Consider the following 21,074-nt stretch of genomic DNA (forward strand, 5'->3'; position numbering starts at 1 on the left):
AGCGCGCGTGCATGGCCCCACTGCAAACCAGTAGTAAAGGTAAGTAGAACCCACCCCTGGTGCATACATGCGCTCACATTTGGAAACCAGTAGGGAAGGTAAGTGAATCCCACCTCTGAAGTTAACCAGGTGGTACTGTGAAAGACAACAGCAAAAGGTGAATTTAATAGAGCCTAAAGGTTAATATGGATCATCAAGCAGACTGCCTGCTCGAAACAAAGGGTTTATACAACTAGAGACATAGCTGAGGTTTAGTAGCAGTTTTGGGCCATGGGGACATGGTGCAAGACTCATGCTATAACATCAAATATTTCACACTGCAATAAATACCTTGGTTCCAATTCTCAGCCCTTGCTCTAATTCAGTAACTTCAGATCATGGATCTCCCCATTTCATAGTTTTTCCATCCACCTGTCCTGCTTCATCTATAATTTGATAAATTGGATTGCATATCTTTCTTTCAGTGACGTAGGACTTCATAGGTTTGTTTCTGTAGGTGCTTTATTGCTGCCTTCAGTCATAAATGTGGCTTGTCAAGAGTTAAATGGTTAGCTTCTATTGGCAAATGTTATAGACATGAATATTATCATGATTTGTGGAGCTGTTCAGCATGCACATTCATTATAATGTATTCACTCTGCTTTATATATTGTGAGGTGGGGAACCAAGAATTCTGCATGTATGTGATTGGTTCAAAATGTGCAAAAACATGCAAAACATTTCACAATGTTTTCTGTGAGTATCCAAGTTTGTGAAAACGCAAACAAAATGTTCTTAAATATCACTCCTAAAAGGAAGACAACGAGGTCCCGTTTACAAAATACACACACTTTGTTTTGCCTTAGACTGATATGACTTGTTCTCTCTCCCTCTCTTTGCAGTGAGACCAAGCCAAACAATTCCTATGCAAGCCATCTTCTCTTCATCTGAAGTAACTGGGAAGAGGGAAAAGGCCTTCTTTCTCTAAGCATCTCTCTACTTCACCTTCTCCATCTGCTGCTCTGGGCAATCTATGTTGGGGAATGGATTCAAAGCAACCCTTTTCCCGACTGTCCAAAGTGTGGAATCACAGATAAGAGGAAATGCTGAACCATCTGGGATCTGCAAAAAAAGAGTTCTGCTTTCAAATAGCAAGCTTGCCCTTCCCCAGCAAGCACTTAAAGCTGCCTGGTAAAGGAAGAGACTAGTGGGCGGGCTGAGAAATATTCTCTCTCTTCCGCTTCCTCCCTAACCCACAACCTGCTGTTAATTCAGCTTCAGTTTTGACATATCTATAGAAGACTTTCCACCATCAACATTTTGTTGAGCTGCTTCGTTGCTCAAGAGGCTTCCTGAACTCCACGGTGCTGCTAGGCCGGAGACATGCAAGCCATCAAATGTGTGGTGGTAGGAGATGGGTATGTATACCCTTCCTTTGAGAAGCAAGGGAGTGAGTGGGTCTTTTTTTTTTCCTCAGCTGCCTTTCTGACAAAATGTATGTTTTCTTGTTCTTTCTTAACCTCCATCTTTCAGAAAGAGAGAGAGAGAGAGAGAGAAAGAGAGAGAGAGAGAGAGAGAGAGAGAAGGGAGGGAGAGGGAGAGAGAGAGAGAGAGAGAGTTGTTGATTGTAAGCTCCTAGAGGCTGAGAAGAATTGCTGCAAAACTGAGTTTCATAGTTTCATGAGACACCATAGAAACCAGGGGAGAAATTTTATTTGTTTTCTGTGCAATATGACTGGGGAAGTAATGCTTTTATTTTTCAGAAATGTGATTTTAAAAAAAAAAGTCAGCCTGGATAGAACATATCTATCTAACATATCTAAGATTAATTGTGGAATTGCCTACCTGATAACTTGTTACCTATCAAATAAACCATGGCCCCTTTATTTAAGTACTTTAAGGCAGAACCTCCCCAGCCTGTTGCTCTCCAGGTGGGTAACTGGGACCGCAGCTCCCAGAATTTCCAGTCAATTAGCCCAAAGACCTCATGCATTTGAAGAGCAAAACCTGAGGGAAATCTGATTTAATTACAGTAGTTTCATTATTGGGAGTTAAATGTTGCAAGCCTGAAATAATGTAACTATCTTTCAAAGGGTTTAAAATGGAGATACAGGCCTGATATCCATGGCTCTCTGCCTAGGCTGTGGTTTACTGTACCAGTGATGTTAGTAAGTTTTCATGGCTTTTTTCCCCCTTTTGCTTATGAAATTAGTAAAAAAAAAATGCTATGCAGCCCTGTAAAACTGAGATGAAAGCAATTTTCTATGAAGCACTTGTCACTCGACAAGGTCTATTTGTTGTGATCATCATTTCTAGATATCAATTGTGGATGATGGGCCAGGCTCAAAAGCAAACTGAAGTTGCCAAAGAATGCCTCCTAATACAACAGTTGTTGATTAAGAAGCAGAAAAGGGGGCTACCATAAAAGATAGGATGTTTTTAGGATTGCTGTGAGGTTGCTTTTGGGTTAGAGCTAGGGTCAGTCCCTTTGTCAGCTACAACTCTCTCTTGTATCTGCTTGTTGGAGGAGAGTGACCATAATCAGATGGCAGTATGATAGCTGCATAAGATACAAGAAATCAGCATGAAAGAGAGAGATTCATGGAGTGATATGCTGTGTAATTATGTGCTGAAAGCAATTTGTAGTAGCAAAAACATAGCAGCAGACATAAACTTCACCTCCTTCCTGCTAATATGCTCCTGATGACTCAAGAACAATATTTTTTTTCCATTATTTGGAGTAAGCTAAAAAAAAAAAAACGTTTGGGTTGCCTACATATAAAGACAGCTTCTATGTCTACTAAGTGAAATATGACAAGTTAAATTTAGTTTTGGACTTCCTATTAATTGTGCACTGAACTGCCCCCTCAGCTTCTTCCATTTTGGAGGGTCTTAAGCACAAATCTGCAAAGAACAGCATTACACTTTGGAGGAGAAGGACATTTGTTTTGAATAAAATTCAGCCTGATCCCTTCATCCTAGGATTTCTTGAAATTATTTGCCCTGGGCCGGTACAGACAAAGGGACTTTTCTAGTGTCTGCATTTCACCAGTATCTTTTCTTTTGCTGTAATCTCAATGAGGAAGTTTCCTTGAAGTGTTTAACACCTGTCATTTAAAAAAAAAAAAAAAGCATGCAGAAGTTGAGGGAAGGGTCATATTTCAATGGCTCAGGTTTGAATTTCTCCAGTTTAAAAGGCCAAGTACTTAATGCTTCTTCAAATGAGAATTAAATCAGCCTTTCTAAATCAGAGGCAATGCTGATTGTTCAATGCTGCAGGGGTGGGGGACCTTGGCCCTTTTATGATTTGTGGACTTCAACTACCAGAATTCCTGAGCCAGCCATACTTCTGGGAGTTGAAGTCCACAAGTCACAAAAGGGCCAAGGTTCCCAACCAGTCGTGGGCTGCCCTCGGTTCGCACTGGTTCTATAGAATCGGTAGTAAAACCGGCTGGAGGCTCCACCCACTGACCCCTATGTCATCAAAACGCTTCTGTGCATGTGCAAAAGAGCGCGTGCAGCCCCGCTGCAAACCAGTAGTAAAGATAAGTAGAACCCACCCGTTCCCCACCCCTGCTATACTGGCTGGGAATATGAGGAATTTTATAGCAAATTCAACTGGAAGGCTTCCAATTGGAATTGGCAATACTGGGCTTGATAGCTCAATGGCCTGGCATAATGGCTGTATTCACAAGAAACACAAAGGCAATCATATGCCAATCTAGTGTGTTGTGTGAGCCCATCTATTTAATTAGATAACAATTCATACAATGTGCACCCATAAAATTGTGTTAATTAAATGTACTTTGTGAACACCAAGTTCTCAATGATAGTCTGATAGTGAAGTCTCACTATCTGACATTGGTGTTGTCCTTTTTGACTTTACAGCAACAGCTGATGCACTCAGCCAGTAGATATCTTTGTCTATGACATGGTCCTTGGGCATCATTGGTAAATTCTTGATTGGGCCAAATCTTTTTTGCTTTTTTACTTTTTCCTCCAAAGCTACATCATTGACCATGGAATTTTCTATTAGAGTGGTTTCCCTCAAGTATCAGTTGTGGGGCCTATTTTGTTCACTTATTATTCCCTTCTCTTGGGTGCCGCAATTCATGGTCAATATTATGCAAATATGATGCCTATTGACCTGTCTTACTAGGTTTTCATCTTGGATGTTTTCCCATGCCTAAAGTTGAATAGGGATGAAACAGAGTTTATTTTGTTTTGGTCTAGTTGTTTTTTCCATCCTTTACTGTCCTCCTCATTTGATTCCAGAGCTTCAGAATACCTGTTTTCTCCATCTGAAACCTTTGAATCTTGCTTGATAACACCCATTTATTAATTATATAGCTTTTTTAAGTGATTGGAAATTTTTAGGCTCTTGGTGGCTTTATTGATGCTTGCCTCAATTGCTTCATGCTTGGACTAATGCAATAGACTTTCAGCAAGTGCTCCCAGTTCCTCTCTCTATCAAGTGCTATTAGTCAAAAGAGTACTGTTTGGATTGTTCTGGACCTCTAATGCTTTCCTCATAGTTTGCTACACAATATGGCACTTTACATGCTTCCTATTTGAACCAGAGCTGAATTTAAAATACTGGTGTTTGGAATAGTGGTTTGTTTGTTTTTGGTTTTTTTTTTAGCTTGCTGGTCTCAAGCCCTCCTTATCTGCTCTTATGCTGCAATCCCAATGATGGGCCCATAATTCTAAAATGAGTTTCCTCTGTTCCTTCATATCTATGAAAGTTCTATGGATTTCAAAAAGGATTTCAGGCCCTTTAATCTGATTTGTGCGTTAATGTAGAGTTTCTTTATTCCACCCTACTCTTTTGCAATTCCTAGAAATGTTAATATTGCAATTCTTGCTGCCATGTTCTGGTTATTGAGAAGGGAAAGAGAGGGAGGGAGGGAGAGGGGCATAGAGAAGGTAGCTAGGTAGCTAAATAACTAGGTAGGAAGGTAGGTAGGTAGGTAGGTAGGTAGATGGATAATAGATAGATAGATAGATAGATAGATAGATAGATAGATAGATAGATAGATAGATACATAGATAGAAACATCGTGTAAATATGTGTTGTGGTACAATACTAGGCGGCTGTTTAAAGTCTAAATATTTGTTCAATTGCTCATTAAGTTCTGAGCATTTTTGTATTGCATGAAATATTTGTAATTACTGGATTTCTTTGCTCATACCATGACTTGGTACAAATACATATGATTTATTATCATTATTTTTACTACCACCACCATTCTCACACACCATTCTCATGTTCATGTAGGAACAAAATGAGAACATCCTTTTAAAGCCAATTCCATTTATTGGTTAGAAACTCTACAAATATTTCAGCTGAATCCCAAGGAGGATTATCTCGATATAAACTCCACAAATGCCAGCCTAGTGTATTTTTAATTAAGAGAGCTGAGGATGAATACCTTAGAACAGCTTTATCAATCTGGTGCCCTCCCAAGATGATGCAAAAATCACTTTTGTCATTTCTTAGCATAGGGCAAGCTGGATGTTTTACAAGATCTTTTAAAAATAACTTTACAGGCAGATGGTTATCTAGAAACACATGTAGCTCTTCCTTCTAGTTCCTATCTAACAGCCATCATGGTACCTTCTAGATCCGTGATGGTGAACCTATGGCACATGTGCCACAGATGGCACATGGAGCCCCCTCTGCTGGCACACGAGCCGTCGCCCAGCTCAGTTCCAGTGTGCATGCACACACACTTCTCACTGGCCAGCTGATTTTTGGGTCTGCCCTGCAAGCGGGAGATGCACGTGCATGTGGGGGGGGGGTGGGGAACCTACCTTTCTCCTCACTTTCTGCTGCCTGTGCCTTCCCAGATCTCTGGAGATTCCCCTCCCAGCACTGTTTTAGAGGTGAGGCTTCCCCCCCCCCAGCCATTTTGGGAGGATTTCCCCCCCCCAGCTGTTTTGAGAGGCTTTTTCTCCCCTCCCATCTGTTTTGGGAGGCAAGGGTTCCCCCCCCCTCCAGCGCTGTTTTGGGATGTGAGGCCAAAAAGGGAGGTTGTGCACACATGTGTGGAGGGGGAAGAGAGTGGGGGTCGCATGCACATGCACCGGGGGGGTCACACACACATGTGCAGGGGGTGGGGTTGTGGAAGGGGCATTGCATTATGGGTGTGGGCACGTGCTTTTGGCACCCGAGGAAAAAAAGGTTAGCCATCGCTGTTCTAGACTATGAGCTAATGGGAAATACCTTCTAAACTACATTTTCCTTTGGATCATCCTGTTTGCTCAAACCATCCAAAAGGACACATTCATGCTCAACTTGCCATGCCTTTTTATGGCCTTGGGTCTGACATCATTTTTTATTTTTACCAGATTTTTAGAAAGGCTCTGAACATGGATAACATTTACTAATTGCACAGGGTTTAATAAAAGAGTGTTTCTGCATTCTTGGTCTTAGCATGCCTTCCACAACTATGTGAAAAGTTTATACCGTATAGCATAATGGGAATTGCACAAAGCAACTTTCATCCATCTGATAGATTCTGGGTATCTTGGACACAACTGTGATTATCTGAAATAAACACAGCTGGACTTGATTGAGCTATAGACAACCATGTCTCAAGTGTGCCAGAGAAGGCTGGCTTAAGCAATTGGGTGACATTTTTTAAAACTAAAGAATGGAAGGGGAAGTGGCAACTTGCTTCTTGTTCCTTCTTGATGATGAATTTTCTTCACTAGTAGCATAGAATAAACATGGCCTGGTAATCTCTTTCTCATTTTGTTTCTTTGGTATGTTTTCTTGAAGATGCCTTCATCTCATTCCCACCTATATTTAAGAGAGATTAAAGTTGTTCTTACCTGCATGCTTCATGCTTCTATCTCTCTTGTTTGACATGATACTGGGACAGTGTTTCTCAACCTTGGCAACTTAAATTCAATTCTGGACACCACTGTAATACTGCCATGCAAATCATTTAATCAGGAACTTCATTCATAAGCAAAGCATCTCTCTAAATCTACTCCTGAAGCATATTTTAAAAAGAACTGTTGTTATATGTCTTTTCCCTTTTTTTCCCCTCCTTCAGAGCTGTAGGTAAAACTTGTCTCCTGATCAGCTACACCACCAATGCATTCCCAGGAGAATATATTCCTACTGTGTGAGTATGGAAATGGTTTAGCTTGAGATTGTTGGATTTGAAAGAGTTAGATCTCACTAGGATTCCTGTTTCTGAAGGAAATGCAACTTTGCTGGGTAAATAATATCAGCACAACATAAGATCGGGTTTCCATGAATCCAGAGCATTCAGCATTGTAATATTCCTAGATGGGAATGTTAAGAAAAACAAATTAATTTGATTAAGAAATTATTTGCATCCATTCTATGCATTTCGGGGATAGAATAATAGATTAATTAATGTGCTCATCAAATTTCTTAGGATCAGAACTCTCAGAAGAGGAGTTGTCCCTGCCAATACATCTAGGAAAAGTGATAGTAAAGAGACATGCAGCAGCTTCATTTTGGTATTGCACCCTCAATAGATTCTAATATAATGATTTAATATAGAACTAGGCTTCACATCTTATGAAAATGATTGGTTTAGTTTAGTGTCCGTTTCATTATATGTTGGGGATAACTATTGATTAAGAAGGGAAAGAACTAAAAATAAGGTACATAAACAGGCATCTAATTTGAAATGAGATTGTAAGCATGAGCAGTCACAAAATAACCATTTCCTCAAAGACAGCTTAGAAATGCTAGGTGCTGTGATTTTTTTCTAGAACTTCCAGAAGCGGGGTGGGTAGGTATAAAAAATTCAAGATGGCAGTCATAAAAATGCAATCTGAGCCATGCTGCTTATGTGCAATACACATATAAAATGAGCACAAAAGGAGTTTTGATTGCTAAATGGTGCCACCATCTTGACTTAGAATAGAATAACAGAGTTGGAAGGGATCTTGGAGGTCTTCTAGCCCAAATCCCTGCTCCGACTACAAGACCTCCAAGGTCCCTTCCAACTCTGTTATTCTATTCTAAGTCAAGATGGTGGCACCATTTAGCAAACTTCTTTTGAGTTCCTCCCTGTAAGCAACCTGATCTTCCAGATTGCTCACTAGCACTCCAGAATATCTCCATTCTTGTACTTGTACCAAGAGCCCACACATAAAGAAATCACTGAGATGAACCATCCTCTATTTTCATAGAATACCTTTGGTGCCTCATGCTGCATCCGAAGGTGCCAGTGAGATTTACAGAACCCAAACTTTCCATTTAATGTTTATGAAATAAAGTCAAGTGAATCAAAGAGTCTGATGGTGCCAAGAGAGTCATACCTGTTAGCACCCTGGAGAGAACCATGCCTTTTCTCCTGAATTAGGATTTCAGTCTAGGAAAGAGTAAGATCCCTCTCCCTCTAATGTCACTATAAACTTTGATATCTGTTACAGCTTTGATAATTATTCTGCCAATGTGATGGTTGATAGCAAACCTGTAAACCTGGGATTATGGGATACAGCTGGCCAGGAGGATTATGACCGCTTGAGGCCTCTCTCCTATCCACAGACTGTAAGTCATGAATTTTCTTTGAAGTATTGTCTAATTGCTTAGGGCTATTTGATATGGACTACAAAAATCCAATAGTTGAAACTACCAGTAGAAGCTGCAAAGAGCCATAGTTCTCCTTAGTTAGTAGACATCCAGATTTGTTTGTTTGACAGCCTTACTTACTTCTGAAGAACTTTGTTCATAATTCCTTGTTAGCACACACATGACAGCTTCTACCTAACCTTAGCTGATTTCCAAAAAAACCCTATCTAGGAGTGTAGAATAACAGAGTTGAAAGGGACCTTGGAGGTCTTCTAGTCCAACCCCCTGCTTAGGCAGGAAACCCTATACCATTTCAGATAAATGGTTATCCAATCTCTTCTTAAAAACTTCTAGTGTTGGAGCATTCACAACTTCTGGAGGCAACTTGTTCCACTGATTAATTGTTCTAATTGTCAGGAAATTTCTCCTTAGTTCTAAGTTGCTTTTCTCCTTAGTACTAGGTTGCTAGAACTAGTCAACATAAGTAGATCTAGTCAACATTTGGATGAGAGACCATCAACAAATCATTAGACTGTAGACTAGAGTGGAGATTTTAAAAGAGCATTCTGAAAGAAATCAATGGCAATGAGATAGCTCCACATCCTCACCAGGAGACAATATTATATTAACAAAATGTATATTATATCTGGACCTCCAAAATCCTAATTACATTCAATGGTGGCAGTGCAAAATATTCTGTAACAGTCATCACAGCTAAAAAACACAAAAAACCATCAGAATGTTTAATAGTTTTACCCAGTTGATCCAGGACTTTAGAGAGCCTTTGCTCTCACTTTTTAAAATGGAAATAAGATTATATTTACATAATTTAAGGAGGTCCTTCAAGATTCCTGGACAAAATCCTCAGGCTTCTCTAACTGATAATAAGTACTGTACAATATAATATTAAATATAACTCTCAGATGGAGAAGGTGATGATGACATGAAGAAAGCATCAAATCAAGATTTTTCTGAGTTAATCTTGATTAGATAAACTAGCTAGTATTTTTCAGCCTGTGGGCATAGTTGTGAACTTGTTAGAGGTGCTTGTGGAAAATGGCAACCACCAGCACATGCCTTATCAAAAGATGGCTTCTTCAAGAGGTATTCTTGTAAACTAAGATAATGTGATACTTTTGCTTTTTTAGTATTGTGGATATTGATTTATTAGTGGAAGAAGTAATTCTTTCATGTCTATAAAATAAATCTAGGTTTTGTGTACTGTTCTTTGTTTCAAAAGTTCTTTCTTTTCATAAAGCATTCAGTAAAGATTCGAAAGGGATGCGGTGACTCAGTGGCTAAGATGCTAAGCTTGTCAATCAGAAGGTCAGCAGTTCAGCAGTTCAAATCCCTAGCGCCGCGTAATGGGGTGAGCTCCCATTACTTGTCCCAGCTTCTGCCAATCTAGCAGTTCGAAAGCATGTAAAAAATGCAAGTAGAAAAATAGGGACCATCTTTGGTGGGAAGGTAACAGTGGTCCGTGCGCCTTTAGTGTATAGCCATGTTGGCCACCTGACCATGGAGATGTCTTCGGACAGCACTGGTTCTTTGGCTTTGAAATGGAGATGAGCACCGCCCCCTAGAGTTGGGAACGACTAGCACGCATGTGCAGGGGATTCAAAATTCTTTAAAGATTCAAAATTCTTTAGATGCAAACCAACCAAAATCACTGGACTAAATATTTATTAACAATACCTATGTAGCTTACAGGGTTGTTGTAAGAGTTGCAGAGATGTTCTGTAAAATGCTTTAAGCCCTTGAGCAACAATGTATATCAATATTTGGTACATTCCGCTTCATAATGTGACTTTTTCCCCCCCCCTGGCTGCACCAAATATGATTTCACATGATTTTTTTCACCTCTCTTCTGCCTACAGGATGTCTTTCTCATCTGCTTCTCTCTAGTCAGCCCTGCATCTTATGAAAATGTTCGTGCTAAGGTGAGATCATCCGGGGTTCTGTGTGCAGAGCAAGTGAGGCAAGGGAAGAATCAATCTTGGTATTGTTGCAGCATGAAAAATATACAGTGACAGTAAAATATTTGGATCCTCATGCACTGTATAAATTGGACTGATGTGAAAGATTTCATTGAAAATTTTGAATGATGACGCCTAACTTTTCCCATGGCTATCTTGGATTTTTCATATTGCCTGGGAATTCTGATAATCAAAGTCTAATAAATCTGAAGGATGTATTGGATGAAGTCTGCTTTACATGAACATAACTCTTCAAATCTATCAGAGGTTGCATCATGGTCCACAACAGGAGTGTCAAACTCAAGGCCTGGGGCCTGGATCCAGCCCATGGGGTGCTTAGATCTGGCCCGTGGGGCCTCCCTGGAAACAGCAAAGGATCAGCCTGTGGTGCCTCTGCCAGCAAAAATGGAGCTGCGATGGCATCCTGCAACTCTCTGCCAGCAAAAACAGAGCTCGGTTTTCGCTGGCAGAGCACTTGGGCATAGGTGGCTCCGACTTGAGTGATGTCGAGGTAGCCATGCTCACCTGGCCCCCTCAAGCTCAAACACAACCCTGATGTAGCCCTCAATGATATCGAGTTGGAAGCCCCTGGTCTACAAACAGGGTTCAGCAACACTAGAGTATGAGGCTAGGTAGAGCTGCCCTTCTTTGTAACAGTTCCAGTTTGTCTGGATCCTTCTTCAAAGTATCTAGGGATTAAGTGAGCCCTTCATTGTAAATTTTTTTTATGATCAGAATTGGGTTTGTTTTCTGATGCCATTGTCTGGTTTTTTAAACCCAGGTATATCTCCCAGAATTACAATTGTGAGATGGGCAGCTATATAAATTGATCAAATAAATATACTTTGGTGGATGTAAGCCAAGATGCATTTGCTAAATGATTATAACGTTTATACCCACCACAATCAGAATCAACTCTCTCTGGTTCAACAGCTATATTATATACTGTGACTCATATTCATCTTGTTATCAACTGCTATTTCCAAATTCTATTTCCTGTGTATTATTACAAACCTGGGCATTTAATTTCTAGTCCTTATTTAAAAAGGCTGCATTGGTGCACATGGCTCACCTGCTTTTTCATTTGTCAACCCGCTGTTTTGCATCATTGTTTTGTTTGCTATTTCAGTAAAATCTTGTGCTTTCTTTTAGTGGTTCCCTGAAGTACGACATCACTGCCCTAGCACTCCCATGATCCTGGTGGGCACGAAGCTGGATCTCCGGGATGACAAAGATACTATTGAGAAGCTGAAGGAAAAGAAGTTGGCCCCTATTACTTACCCACAAGGTCTTGCCCTAGCCAAAGAGATTGGTAAGTGTTGCTGCTGGTTTCACTTATGCCAGTTCAATTGCCCATCTCTCTCAAACCTATCAAATGCAGTCAGACATCCCTATCCATTATTTAGACTAGGCTGGTATTTATCTTCTATCTGTTTTTCTTTGGCTTGTTTATTTTGTACTTTCTGCACTTTAGCCTTCAGAAACTAACTCTGGTGCAATATGCAGAAACCTGTGCAGATATAAGAGCTAGAAAGCAGCTGAGAAATTCAGAAAGGCAAATGCATGTAAATATTGTCTACCAAGCTCACAAACCCTCTTTTTTCTTTTTTCCTTTTGATAGAACAGAGCACTTTCTAACTATGAAGTCCTATTCATCTATTGTATCCTTGAATTGGCAGAAAATATACAGCTGTCACAAATTAGCAGTGCTAATCTCTATCCTGACTTTATTGGTTCTGTTCCCATCTTTTATTTATTTATTAGATCCAGAAGGTGACCTTTGATGGGGCTTTTACAGTGGTGTCTGCTTCTGGGAAAAGAGGATTTGTCTTCTTTTCCTTGAAGGAGGCTGTGATGAATCCTCTTAAGAGTCTCAGTAGCATGGAATCATTTTCATCTAGCATTGGATTAAATATTACAATTCATTAAATCAAAAGGACAATTCAGATAAGGAGAACAGTAGTATTTGCTGTATGCTGGGCTAAAATAGCAACAATGCATGACAGATAAGGGAAGAAAGTTTTTCCAAGTTAACTCTCACTTTAGTTGCTCCAAGGAAATGTTAACTTGAATATTTTGGTCCCCAAGAGATGGATGCTCAAGTTTTTTGTGTTGTTGTGTTTTTTTTTTGTTCACATTTTAATGAGAAACCAGTTCTGAACTGTTATGCAAATCAGAAAGCAGTTATCTCTGAAATTTCACACTTTTCCTAATTATATAATCCAGTACCGCTTCAGAAAATGTAGGCATGAATGTGTGTGTTGAGAATTTAGAAAGAAAAAAAATGTTGAAGAAAGTCCACTAAAATGCACATTTTTCTGTATTAAAAAATAAGATGTATGTGGCCATGTGTTTGAAAAACCATGGCCATTAAAAAAAACCCATTTGTTTATTTCTATGAATACACTAGAAAACTTATACTCACTCGTGCTCAGACCTTGTTAGTACAACTTTGCTGGTTTGTGTGCAAAGCCCCCAATGATCTATATATAAGGGTTAAAGTGGTATCAGATTTCTTGCAGTTAAGATTAAGATTAGGGCTTTAACTCAGAATATCAGAATGCTGATATTTTCCCCCTCATCTTCTGAACTTTCTGTATCCGGAACTTGCCTTCTGTCTCTTGAAATAATGTTGAACCACAACTTCCTTTTCCTGTCCTGTATTCTGGGGACACCAGCAAAAGCTGAAAGTCTGCTCTCTTTCTGAAGAGTCTTTACCAGTGCAAACTCATGTTTTCTGGAAAAACAATCTATCTTTCCCTTTTCACAGACTCTACATAAGCCATCTTCATGTGACAGGGCTTTGGTCTGATCGTGTTAGTCTTTTCTTATATTCTTACATTCCTAAGTAGCTCTGCTGTCCATAGAGATGCCAAACCTGATATCAGGACAAGTAAGAGAATGTATTCATTTCTGCTTCTTCCTCAGAGAGTGAGCTTTTTCTCTTTGCAGATGCAGTGAAGTATCTTGAATGTTCAGCCCTCACTCAGCGTGGCCTGAAAACAGTGTTTGATGAGGCCATTCGAGCAGTTCTCTGTCCACAACCTACAAAGACCAAGAAAAGGGGGTGCAACATCGTTTAGGGGTAAGTATCAAAAGGCTCCCTGCTTGTGCTTTCATCCAGAATGGATCAATACCAGCATGATTTCTTACCACGGGACTTGAAAATATTAGAAAGTTATTAATGTGCTACTGTTGTGATTTTAGCAGGAAAAAATATACACTGCTCAAAAAAATAAAGGGAACACAAGCAGAAGACATCCAAGATCTGAATGAATGAAATAGCCTTATTAAATACTTTGTTTGTTACATACAGTAGTTTTGTGTTCCCTTTAGTTGTTTGAGCAGTGTATAAACTACTGGATGTAAAGAACAAAGTATTTAATAAGACTGTTTCATTCATTCAGATCTCAGATGTCTTCTGCTTGTGTTCCCTTTATTTTTTTGAGCAGTATATATGGTTCCATTAATGTGCTGTGAAAAAGCTGCTGTGATTTGATGTGCCAGACATCTGAAAACTCATTCCTCCAAACTCTACAAAGGACCAATGCATATGAGAAGTCTGGATGATATAAACTTGAGTCTGGAATAAAAGAATCAGTATAATTTGACACGAGGTTAAAAAAAGCCCATGGGCTTCATTGCACACACAATCCACACATCAGCTTTGCCACATGGTACTCTGCAGATGGGTTGCATTACAATTCGTTGAGCTAGACTCATCATCTCTGATCAAGGATTGTCAGTGAAGCAGTGGATGGTAGTTGACACACAGATGTATCACTGGGCACACACGCCCTTCTGAAATTCTCTGCTCAATTTATTCACAGTAAAGTTGATTCAGAAGATTTTTCCAAACCTCTCCAGGGAAGAGGAAACAACTTCTCTGTAAACATCCCCTTAGTAATGACAGTCACACTGCAATTGCTAAAGTCCCAGTGGAGAAATTGTCTTGTGATATATTTCCCCAGGATTTAACTTTAACATGGAACATCAGAGAAGCTGCAAACCATTGGATAGATGATTGTATGTATAATAAAGAACAAGACATTTATATATAGGCATACATCCACTTTGCCTACCCTTTCACTATATAAATATTGTGGGAGATTCTAGGTATATTTTATATATAGTGGTTGGCAGTAGTGGTAGTCAGCCGGTTCTATCCGGTTCAGGCGAATCGGTAGCGGCAGCTGTGGGAGGCTCTACCCACCTGTCTGGACGTCATCACGTCACGTTTTTGATGCTGTGCGCATGTGCAGAAAGTTCTGTGCATGCGCAGAGGTGTCGTGCACGAGTGAAGTGAGCGAGGGAGCACATGCGCTCACATTTGCGAACTGGTAGTGAAGGTAAGTCAATACCACCACTGGTGGTTGGTCTAAGACAGGGGTGTCAAACTCAATTTCATTGAGGAGTGCATCAGGGTTGTGTTTGATCTCAGGGGGGTGGGTGTGACTGGGGTGGGTGTGGCCAGCACGCGGCTCCCCCAAGCTCTGTTTTCATCTGCCATGGCCGCCTCAAGCATGTTGCCAGTGAAAACAGAGCTCAGGAGGGCTGCACAGAGTCCTCCCAAACTCCCTTTTTGGCTGCCAAGGCCTCCTTCAGCATGGCCTCTTCCAACCCTGGGCCAGGCGAAGGCACCGTGGGAGTGGCCTTCACTGTTTCCAGGGTGGCTCTGGGGGCCTGATAAGCACCCCAAGGGCCAGATACAGCATGTGGGCCTTGAGTTTGACACCCCTGGTCTAAGCTGTAATGAAACTTATATTGTGGCTAAAAAAATATTTCTAAATTCTCTTCTTCGTTCAGAGTTTCCAAAGCAAATACTTTTTTATGAAATCAAGTGAAACCAGTTGGGGAAAAAAATTGCAGGGAAATTCCTCAGTTTAGTACTAAGAAGGTGTGTAGAACAGAATGCTTTTGGCAGGAGTAGAATGTATATTCATGTTTAAGAACAGGAATAGCAGTGAGTGTGATATATGTAGGTAGTCTGAAGCACAAGCCAACACACTGGCATTGGGGGAGGGGATAGATTGGAGTCTTTTCTCTTACTTCACCCTTCTCACCAATAAGAGAAGGAAGAACATTGTGCTGCTATATCCCACCATTTATCTATTTTCTATAGCAATGTGAAGGAACTCTACAGCCCAATAAAATTCTCCCCATGCTTACTTTTCATAACTATTTTACTGAATGCAAATGCATGAATAAAGATCATCAGCACCAGTTCTATAAAAGGAAAATGTTTTCATGCAAAATGTTTTCCTGCATAGGAAGCTGTGTTTGTGATCCAGCTGTTCCACCTTTTCCATTGGCTTTTCCCACTCACTCTCCCACTCTCAAATCCCATCCACCTATCTCCCCTTCGCTAGCATTTTATTGGGTTTTATATGTCTGTCTGTCTGTCTGTCTGTCTGTCTGTCTGTCTGTCTGTCTGTCTTTGGTTATTCTGGTTTTCTCCCGTGTAAAATTGGAAGTGTCTTAGCAACATTTTGATGAAGTCTCATTCATCATCTTCAGGCTGGTGTTTTCAGCTTCGTGCTTCTGGGAGCAATGTGTGATTGCAGCTGTTTCTTTCTTTTAACTGCCAGTGGGGGTGTGAACTGATTGGGTGGGAGCTTGGCTGTGTTCTGATTGGGTGGAGGTGTGTTCTGATTGGTTTGGGGTTTGGCTGTGTTCTGATTGGATGGGGGTTTGGCTGTGCTCTGATTGGATGGAGGTGTGTTCTGTTTAGGTGGGGGCTTGGTTGTGCTTGGGTTAGTCTGAGTTGCAGGGGGATTTGAGCTGGTGAGCTGCATTGCTGTTGTTTGGCTTCGCATTCATGGTGGTGCCACATCTTCATGGTGGGTGTCAATTTGCTTCATGTATGGTTTGGAGGGGTTTAAAGTGGCTAATGATGCAGCTGTGGTCTGGCTTCTGGTTTGTGGTCATGCCTCATCGGTGTGGGTTTTCTTTTTGCGTGGATGTGTGGTGGTGACATCCTGTGTGGTTTTTGTGAGTGTAGGTCTGGTGTCATTCTTTGTGTTAGGGACTCGTTTGTCAATGAGGGCGGGTTTCCAAATGGCTGGTAGGTGGGAGGTATCATCTCGTTTATTCATGCTGTGTGAGCATTTTTCTATCTTGATGGCTTCTCTGATTATTCTGTTGTTAAAGTGTTCAGTTTTGGTGATAAAAAGACCAGAACTATCGCCAAAACTGAACATTTTAACAACAGAATAATCAGAGAAGCCATCGAGATAGAAAAACGCTCACACAGCCGAAGCCGAAAACACCAGCCTGAAGATGACGAATGAGACTTCATCAAAACGTCGCCAAGACACTTCCAATTTTACGTGGGAGAAAACCAGAATAACCAAAGACACACACACACACACACACGCATTTCTCTTTAGCCAAGTTCTTCAGAGAAATACACATAAATAACCTGGCTATTTCTCTTTAGCCAGGTTCTTCAGAGAAATACACATAAAGACCTACGAAAAGAAAAGAATATATATATGTACCGTATATATATATATATAAGAGGCGATAAACATCACGATCTCCGGAACGTTTAAAAGTTTAAAATTTTTTATTTTAAAACTTGTGCTAAGCTTTCGTCGGCCCCTACCGACTTCATCAGAATATAAAATCCCCATTGATACTCTGACGAAGTCGGTAGGGGCCGACAAAAGCTTAGCACAAGTTTTAAAATAAAAAATTTTAAACTTTTAAACGTTCCGGAGATCATGATGTCTATCGCCTCTTCTATAACTATACCTGGAACTCTCATGGTTCTGGGCTTTTTTCTTTTCTAACAGAAAACCGAGTAGATGAGATTCTACTGAGCTGGAGCTACAAAAAAACCTTGGCTACGTAGGGAAAACCTGGCTAGAAGAAAAACACACATAGCCCCTACGAAGAAGTAAGAAAATTGATACTATGCCTTTACAGGGAGGAGATGGGTGTGGCCTACTGACGAAAGCTAACGAGCTAGAAATGGATCTATTTAGGTCTCCCACCTAGCAGTGAGAGCTTGCTAGGTGTTAGAAAAGAAAAAAGCCCAGAACCGAGTAGATGAGATTCTACTGAGCTGGAGCTACAAAAAAACCTTGGCTACGTAGGGAAAACCTGGCTAGAAGAAAAACACACATAGCCCCTACGAAGAAGTAAGAAAATTGATATATATATATATATGCATATTCTTTCTAGCCAGGTTTTACCTACGTAAGCTAAGATGTTCTACAGCCCTGGTTCTGTGAAATCTCATTCACAAGTTTCTGGGCTTTTTTTCTGCTGACAAACAGCAACTCTGTGCTGCTCTTTGGGAGACTCAAATAGCTATTTCTGCCTTGTAAGGCGTCATCAGTGAGCCACACCCTCTTCTCAGGTATCCTCCCTGTAAAGGTACAATGTGTCTTTTTCTTTTTCGTAGGCTTTTATGTGCATATTCTTTCTAGCCAGGTTTTACCTACATAAGCTAAGATGTTCTACAGCCCTGGTTATGTGAAATCTGTAAAACCTGGCTAGAAAGAATATGCACATAAAAGCCTACGAAAAAGAAAAAGACATATATATATATATATATATATATATATATATATATATATATATATATTGCTTTCTTATTGTATTGTATTTTACGTTAGCTATATAAAACCCTTAAAACCCTTAAAACTATTTTTGTACTTCTGCAAACCCTGAGATTTTTCCAAGCCTGATGACAAGATTTGTACTCCAGTCCTCTTCAGGAAGGTCTTTAGTGAACAGCAGGATATTCACTGCTCTGTTCACCCTCAATAGCTAATGAAGTTGCCCAAGTGGTTTTTTGGGGCTGAAACTAGAGGATAAGGTTTCTCAGCAACAATACCACATCTTCGTGATTCAATTCTCTAAAAGGATAATGCTTTCCTAAAAGCCAGCCCTTGCTGGGTTTCTGGGCTGGTATTTGTAGTAGCACAGTAAATATTTTGCCAAATGAAGAGGGTTGATCTTTATATTATTTTTTTTTCAAAGCAACAGGCCAGTTCAATGATCCATCTGAGCTGTGGAAGTGAGCCTAAATCTGCCAGTTTCTCTCCTGCCCTAAAGGAAACTTGGATTTCAATGGCTGTCTGCAATGATCTACTGCTTCATAAAGGGTGGAGAATGCAATTCTTTGCAGCAGTTTCCCCCAAATTGTTTAACCCACCCCCAATGCCCAATCCATCATAGCCTTAGCTAAGAAGTCTAGGTGTTGAAGTCCACATATGTGAAAGAGCCCTCGGTTGCAGAAGTTTGTCGTGTAGCTAGCAGACTAGAGTAACACAATTTCTCTCCCTCCCTCTCTCTTTTTGTCTCTCCGATACAGAATTTGAATTTTGGCCCTTTACACCAGACCTTTCTCTGGACTTTGAAGAGGAGATGAAGATAGAAAACTTTACAGGCTGCTGGATTTTTAACCTTGTTTCACTCTGAATAGCCCAGTGCTTCCGCAACTAGCTATTTGTTCACTTAAAAAAAAATCTGAATGTATGCATTACTTTATTCTTAACAAGGTGCATTCCAGTATAAATTGCTTTCTCTCTCACACACACTGTCGACCTAATTTGTGACTATTGCTTAAAAAAAATAAAATGCAGTTATGGCAATATATTCATTAGTAATAGGGAAAGTACTATGAAAACTTTTCAAAGGGGTCTTTGTTTTGCGCATATTCTTTGTAGGTTCAAACAGTTAATGTCTCCTGCTGATCTAGTTTTTTAATCAATAATTTTCATTTTCTTCCTGAACACATTACCTAAATTTCCCCAGTGCTGATATGAATGTGTGTATGGGGGTACTTTTTAACTATTGATTTTCTCCTCGTTTTTTTTTCCCTTTCTTTTGAATGGTAAACTAGTGCTATAAATGAACTCTTCCCGTATTATACAAAGCAAAGAAATATGTATAGTGTCAGGAAATGTTTTAGTTCCCAATGAGAAGTCAAAATGGCAGTGAGGTAATGGAAGCAGTGGTGGGTTGCCCCTGGTTCGCACCAGTTCTATAGAACCGGTAGTAAAACCGGTGGGAGGCTCCGCCCACCAACCCCGATGTCATCAGAACACTTCTGTGCATGCACAGAAGAGTGCACGCAGCCCCGTTGCAAACCGGTAGTAAAGGTAAGTAGAACCCACCCCTGAACTGAAGGCTTATACTCAGCATTATCCTCATGCTCTATTAACATGTACAGGCCACAAAAGACATTGCTTTTGAATAAATGCTGTGGAATATGGGAAAATATGGGAAAAGACTTTGCTAAGTGAAGTGCTGGGTAATGTATAATGTGTTGCATGATCCTTCATGTTTTAAAACATATTCCTGTACAGAAAAAAAACGATGCTTCCTCAGTACTAAAGAGTTTTAGCATGGGAGCATCCTTATTTAAGGTATTCCCCTCTATTCACTACCTGCTCCTATTACTGATCGCTGCATTGCAAATGAGACTCAATTAAAATATAATCATAAACCATCTGTTCTTATTACCCATAACCTGTATGGGTAATACAATGCTAAAAGAGATACACATTTTCAGAGATAGGTTGCTGAGATGCTAGCTGTTCTGCTACTTATTGACCAATCTATCTCATTTGGCAACATTATGAGGCCACAACTGATGATGTTCATAAATACTAAATGAGAATTTAGAGTGGATGTCATTACTGAGAAGTAATCTGCTCTTGGTAGTTTTTGTGAACGTTAGATCCCAATTTTTAGTACATAAGATGTCATAGTCACAGGTCCATAGTTTCATTTTTGGGTTTCCCATTCTATATTGTTTCTGTAGCCATTCTGAGATGTAACCTGGACATTTAATAGTTTTGGAAGATGCTAACTTCTTGCTACATTTTATTTTACCAGTGGATCTTCTGGTGACGCTGGTTGTTTGCCTTTTACCTCCTTGCCCTGTGTCTCTTGCCCTCAAGCCAAACACTCCAAATTGCTTCATTGCCTTCTGTCTTTCAGGAAGCTTTTTAATGAGGCTCTGAGCTAAGCCAGGGTGCCTACATTTTGGTAGTGTTACATCAATTCTAATCTAGAATTGCAAATATTTGCTCATGGTGGACAAGTTGCGTGGCAAAAACAATGTGACTCTTGACAATATATAATTGCATGGCAACCTATTTGATGTGCAAGAACCACGTGAACATGCCAAATTGAGTGATGTGATTAAGTTTACATTGGATATATTTTTCTGGATTAACCAATGGATACAGCTCCATACTGTGAAGGTATAGGTTGGCTATGTTTTCATCTGGACCAAAGATCTTTTTTTTATATAATTCCCTTTTATGGAAGAGTTCAGTTCACTGAAAACATTTATTAACGATCTCTCTTCTAACATCTAGATCACTAAATTAGTCAAATCTGATTGGGCTGACTATGGATCAATAGTTACTGTACTGCTTTTTTCTAAAACCTCAAAATCCTCCAACTGGAACCAGCTCTGAAAGATGATGTATTAGAGCAGGGGTGTCAAACTGAAGGCCCGGGGACCATATCCAGCCTAGGTGCTGGATATGGTCCAGGTGCTTAGATCCTGCCTGCGGGTCTGCCTTGGA

General features: G+C 40.2%; 1 protein-coding gene across 1 annotated transcript; it reads left to right on the top strand.

Annotated features, from left to right (window-relative positions):
- Positions 1-1,302: 1,302 nt before the first annotated feature.
- On the top strand, positions 1,303-19,072 carry RAC2 (Rac family small GTPase 2). Its single transcript, XM_070947806.1, has 7 exons — positions 1,303-1,397; positions 7,044-7,115; positions 8,404-8,521; positions 10,420-10,482; positions 11,671-11,830; positions 13,471-13,603; positions 18,845-19,072. The coding sequence occupies exons 1-6, from the start codon at positions 1,363-1,365 to the stop codon at positions 13,599-13,601; spliced, it is 579 nt and encodes a 192-aa protein (XP_070803907.1). The 5' UTR covers positions 1,303-1,362; the 3' UTR covers positions 13,602-13,603; positions 18,845-19,072.
- The last annotated feature ends 2,002 nt before the right edge of the window (positions 19,073-21,074 follow it).

This window comes from Pituophis catenifer, unplaced genomic scaffold (assembly GCF_029215685.1).
Source record: "Pituophis catenifer annectens isolate HBS135680 unplaced genomic scaffold, rPitCat1.0.hap2 SCAF_7, whole genome shotgun sequence".
NCBI lineage: Eukaryota > Metazoa > Chordata > Lepidosauria > Squamata > Colubridae > Pituophis > Pituophis catenifer.

What these genes read in the sequence shown, in the direction of transcription:
- RAC2 (XM_070947806.1), top strand. Translation starts at nt 1,363, where the DNA reads ATGCAAGCCATCAAATGTGTGGTGGTAGGAGATGG. An exon ending in CTCTCTCCTATCCACAGACT is followed by an intron (nt 8,522 to 10,419) that starts GTAAGTCATGAA and finishes TTCTGCCTACAG; the next exon opens with GATGTCTTTCTCATCTGCTT. An exon ending in TGCCCTAGCCAAAGAGATTG is followed by an intron (nt 11,831 to 13,470) that starts GTAAGTGTTGCT and finishes TTCTCTTTGCAG; the next exon opens with ATGCAGTGAAGTATCTTGAA.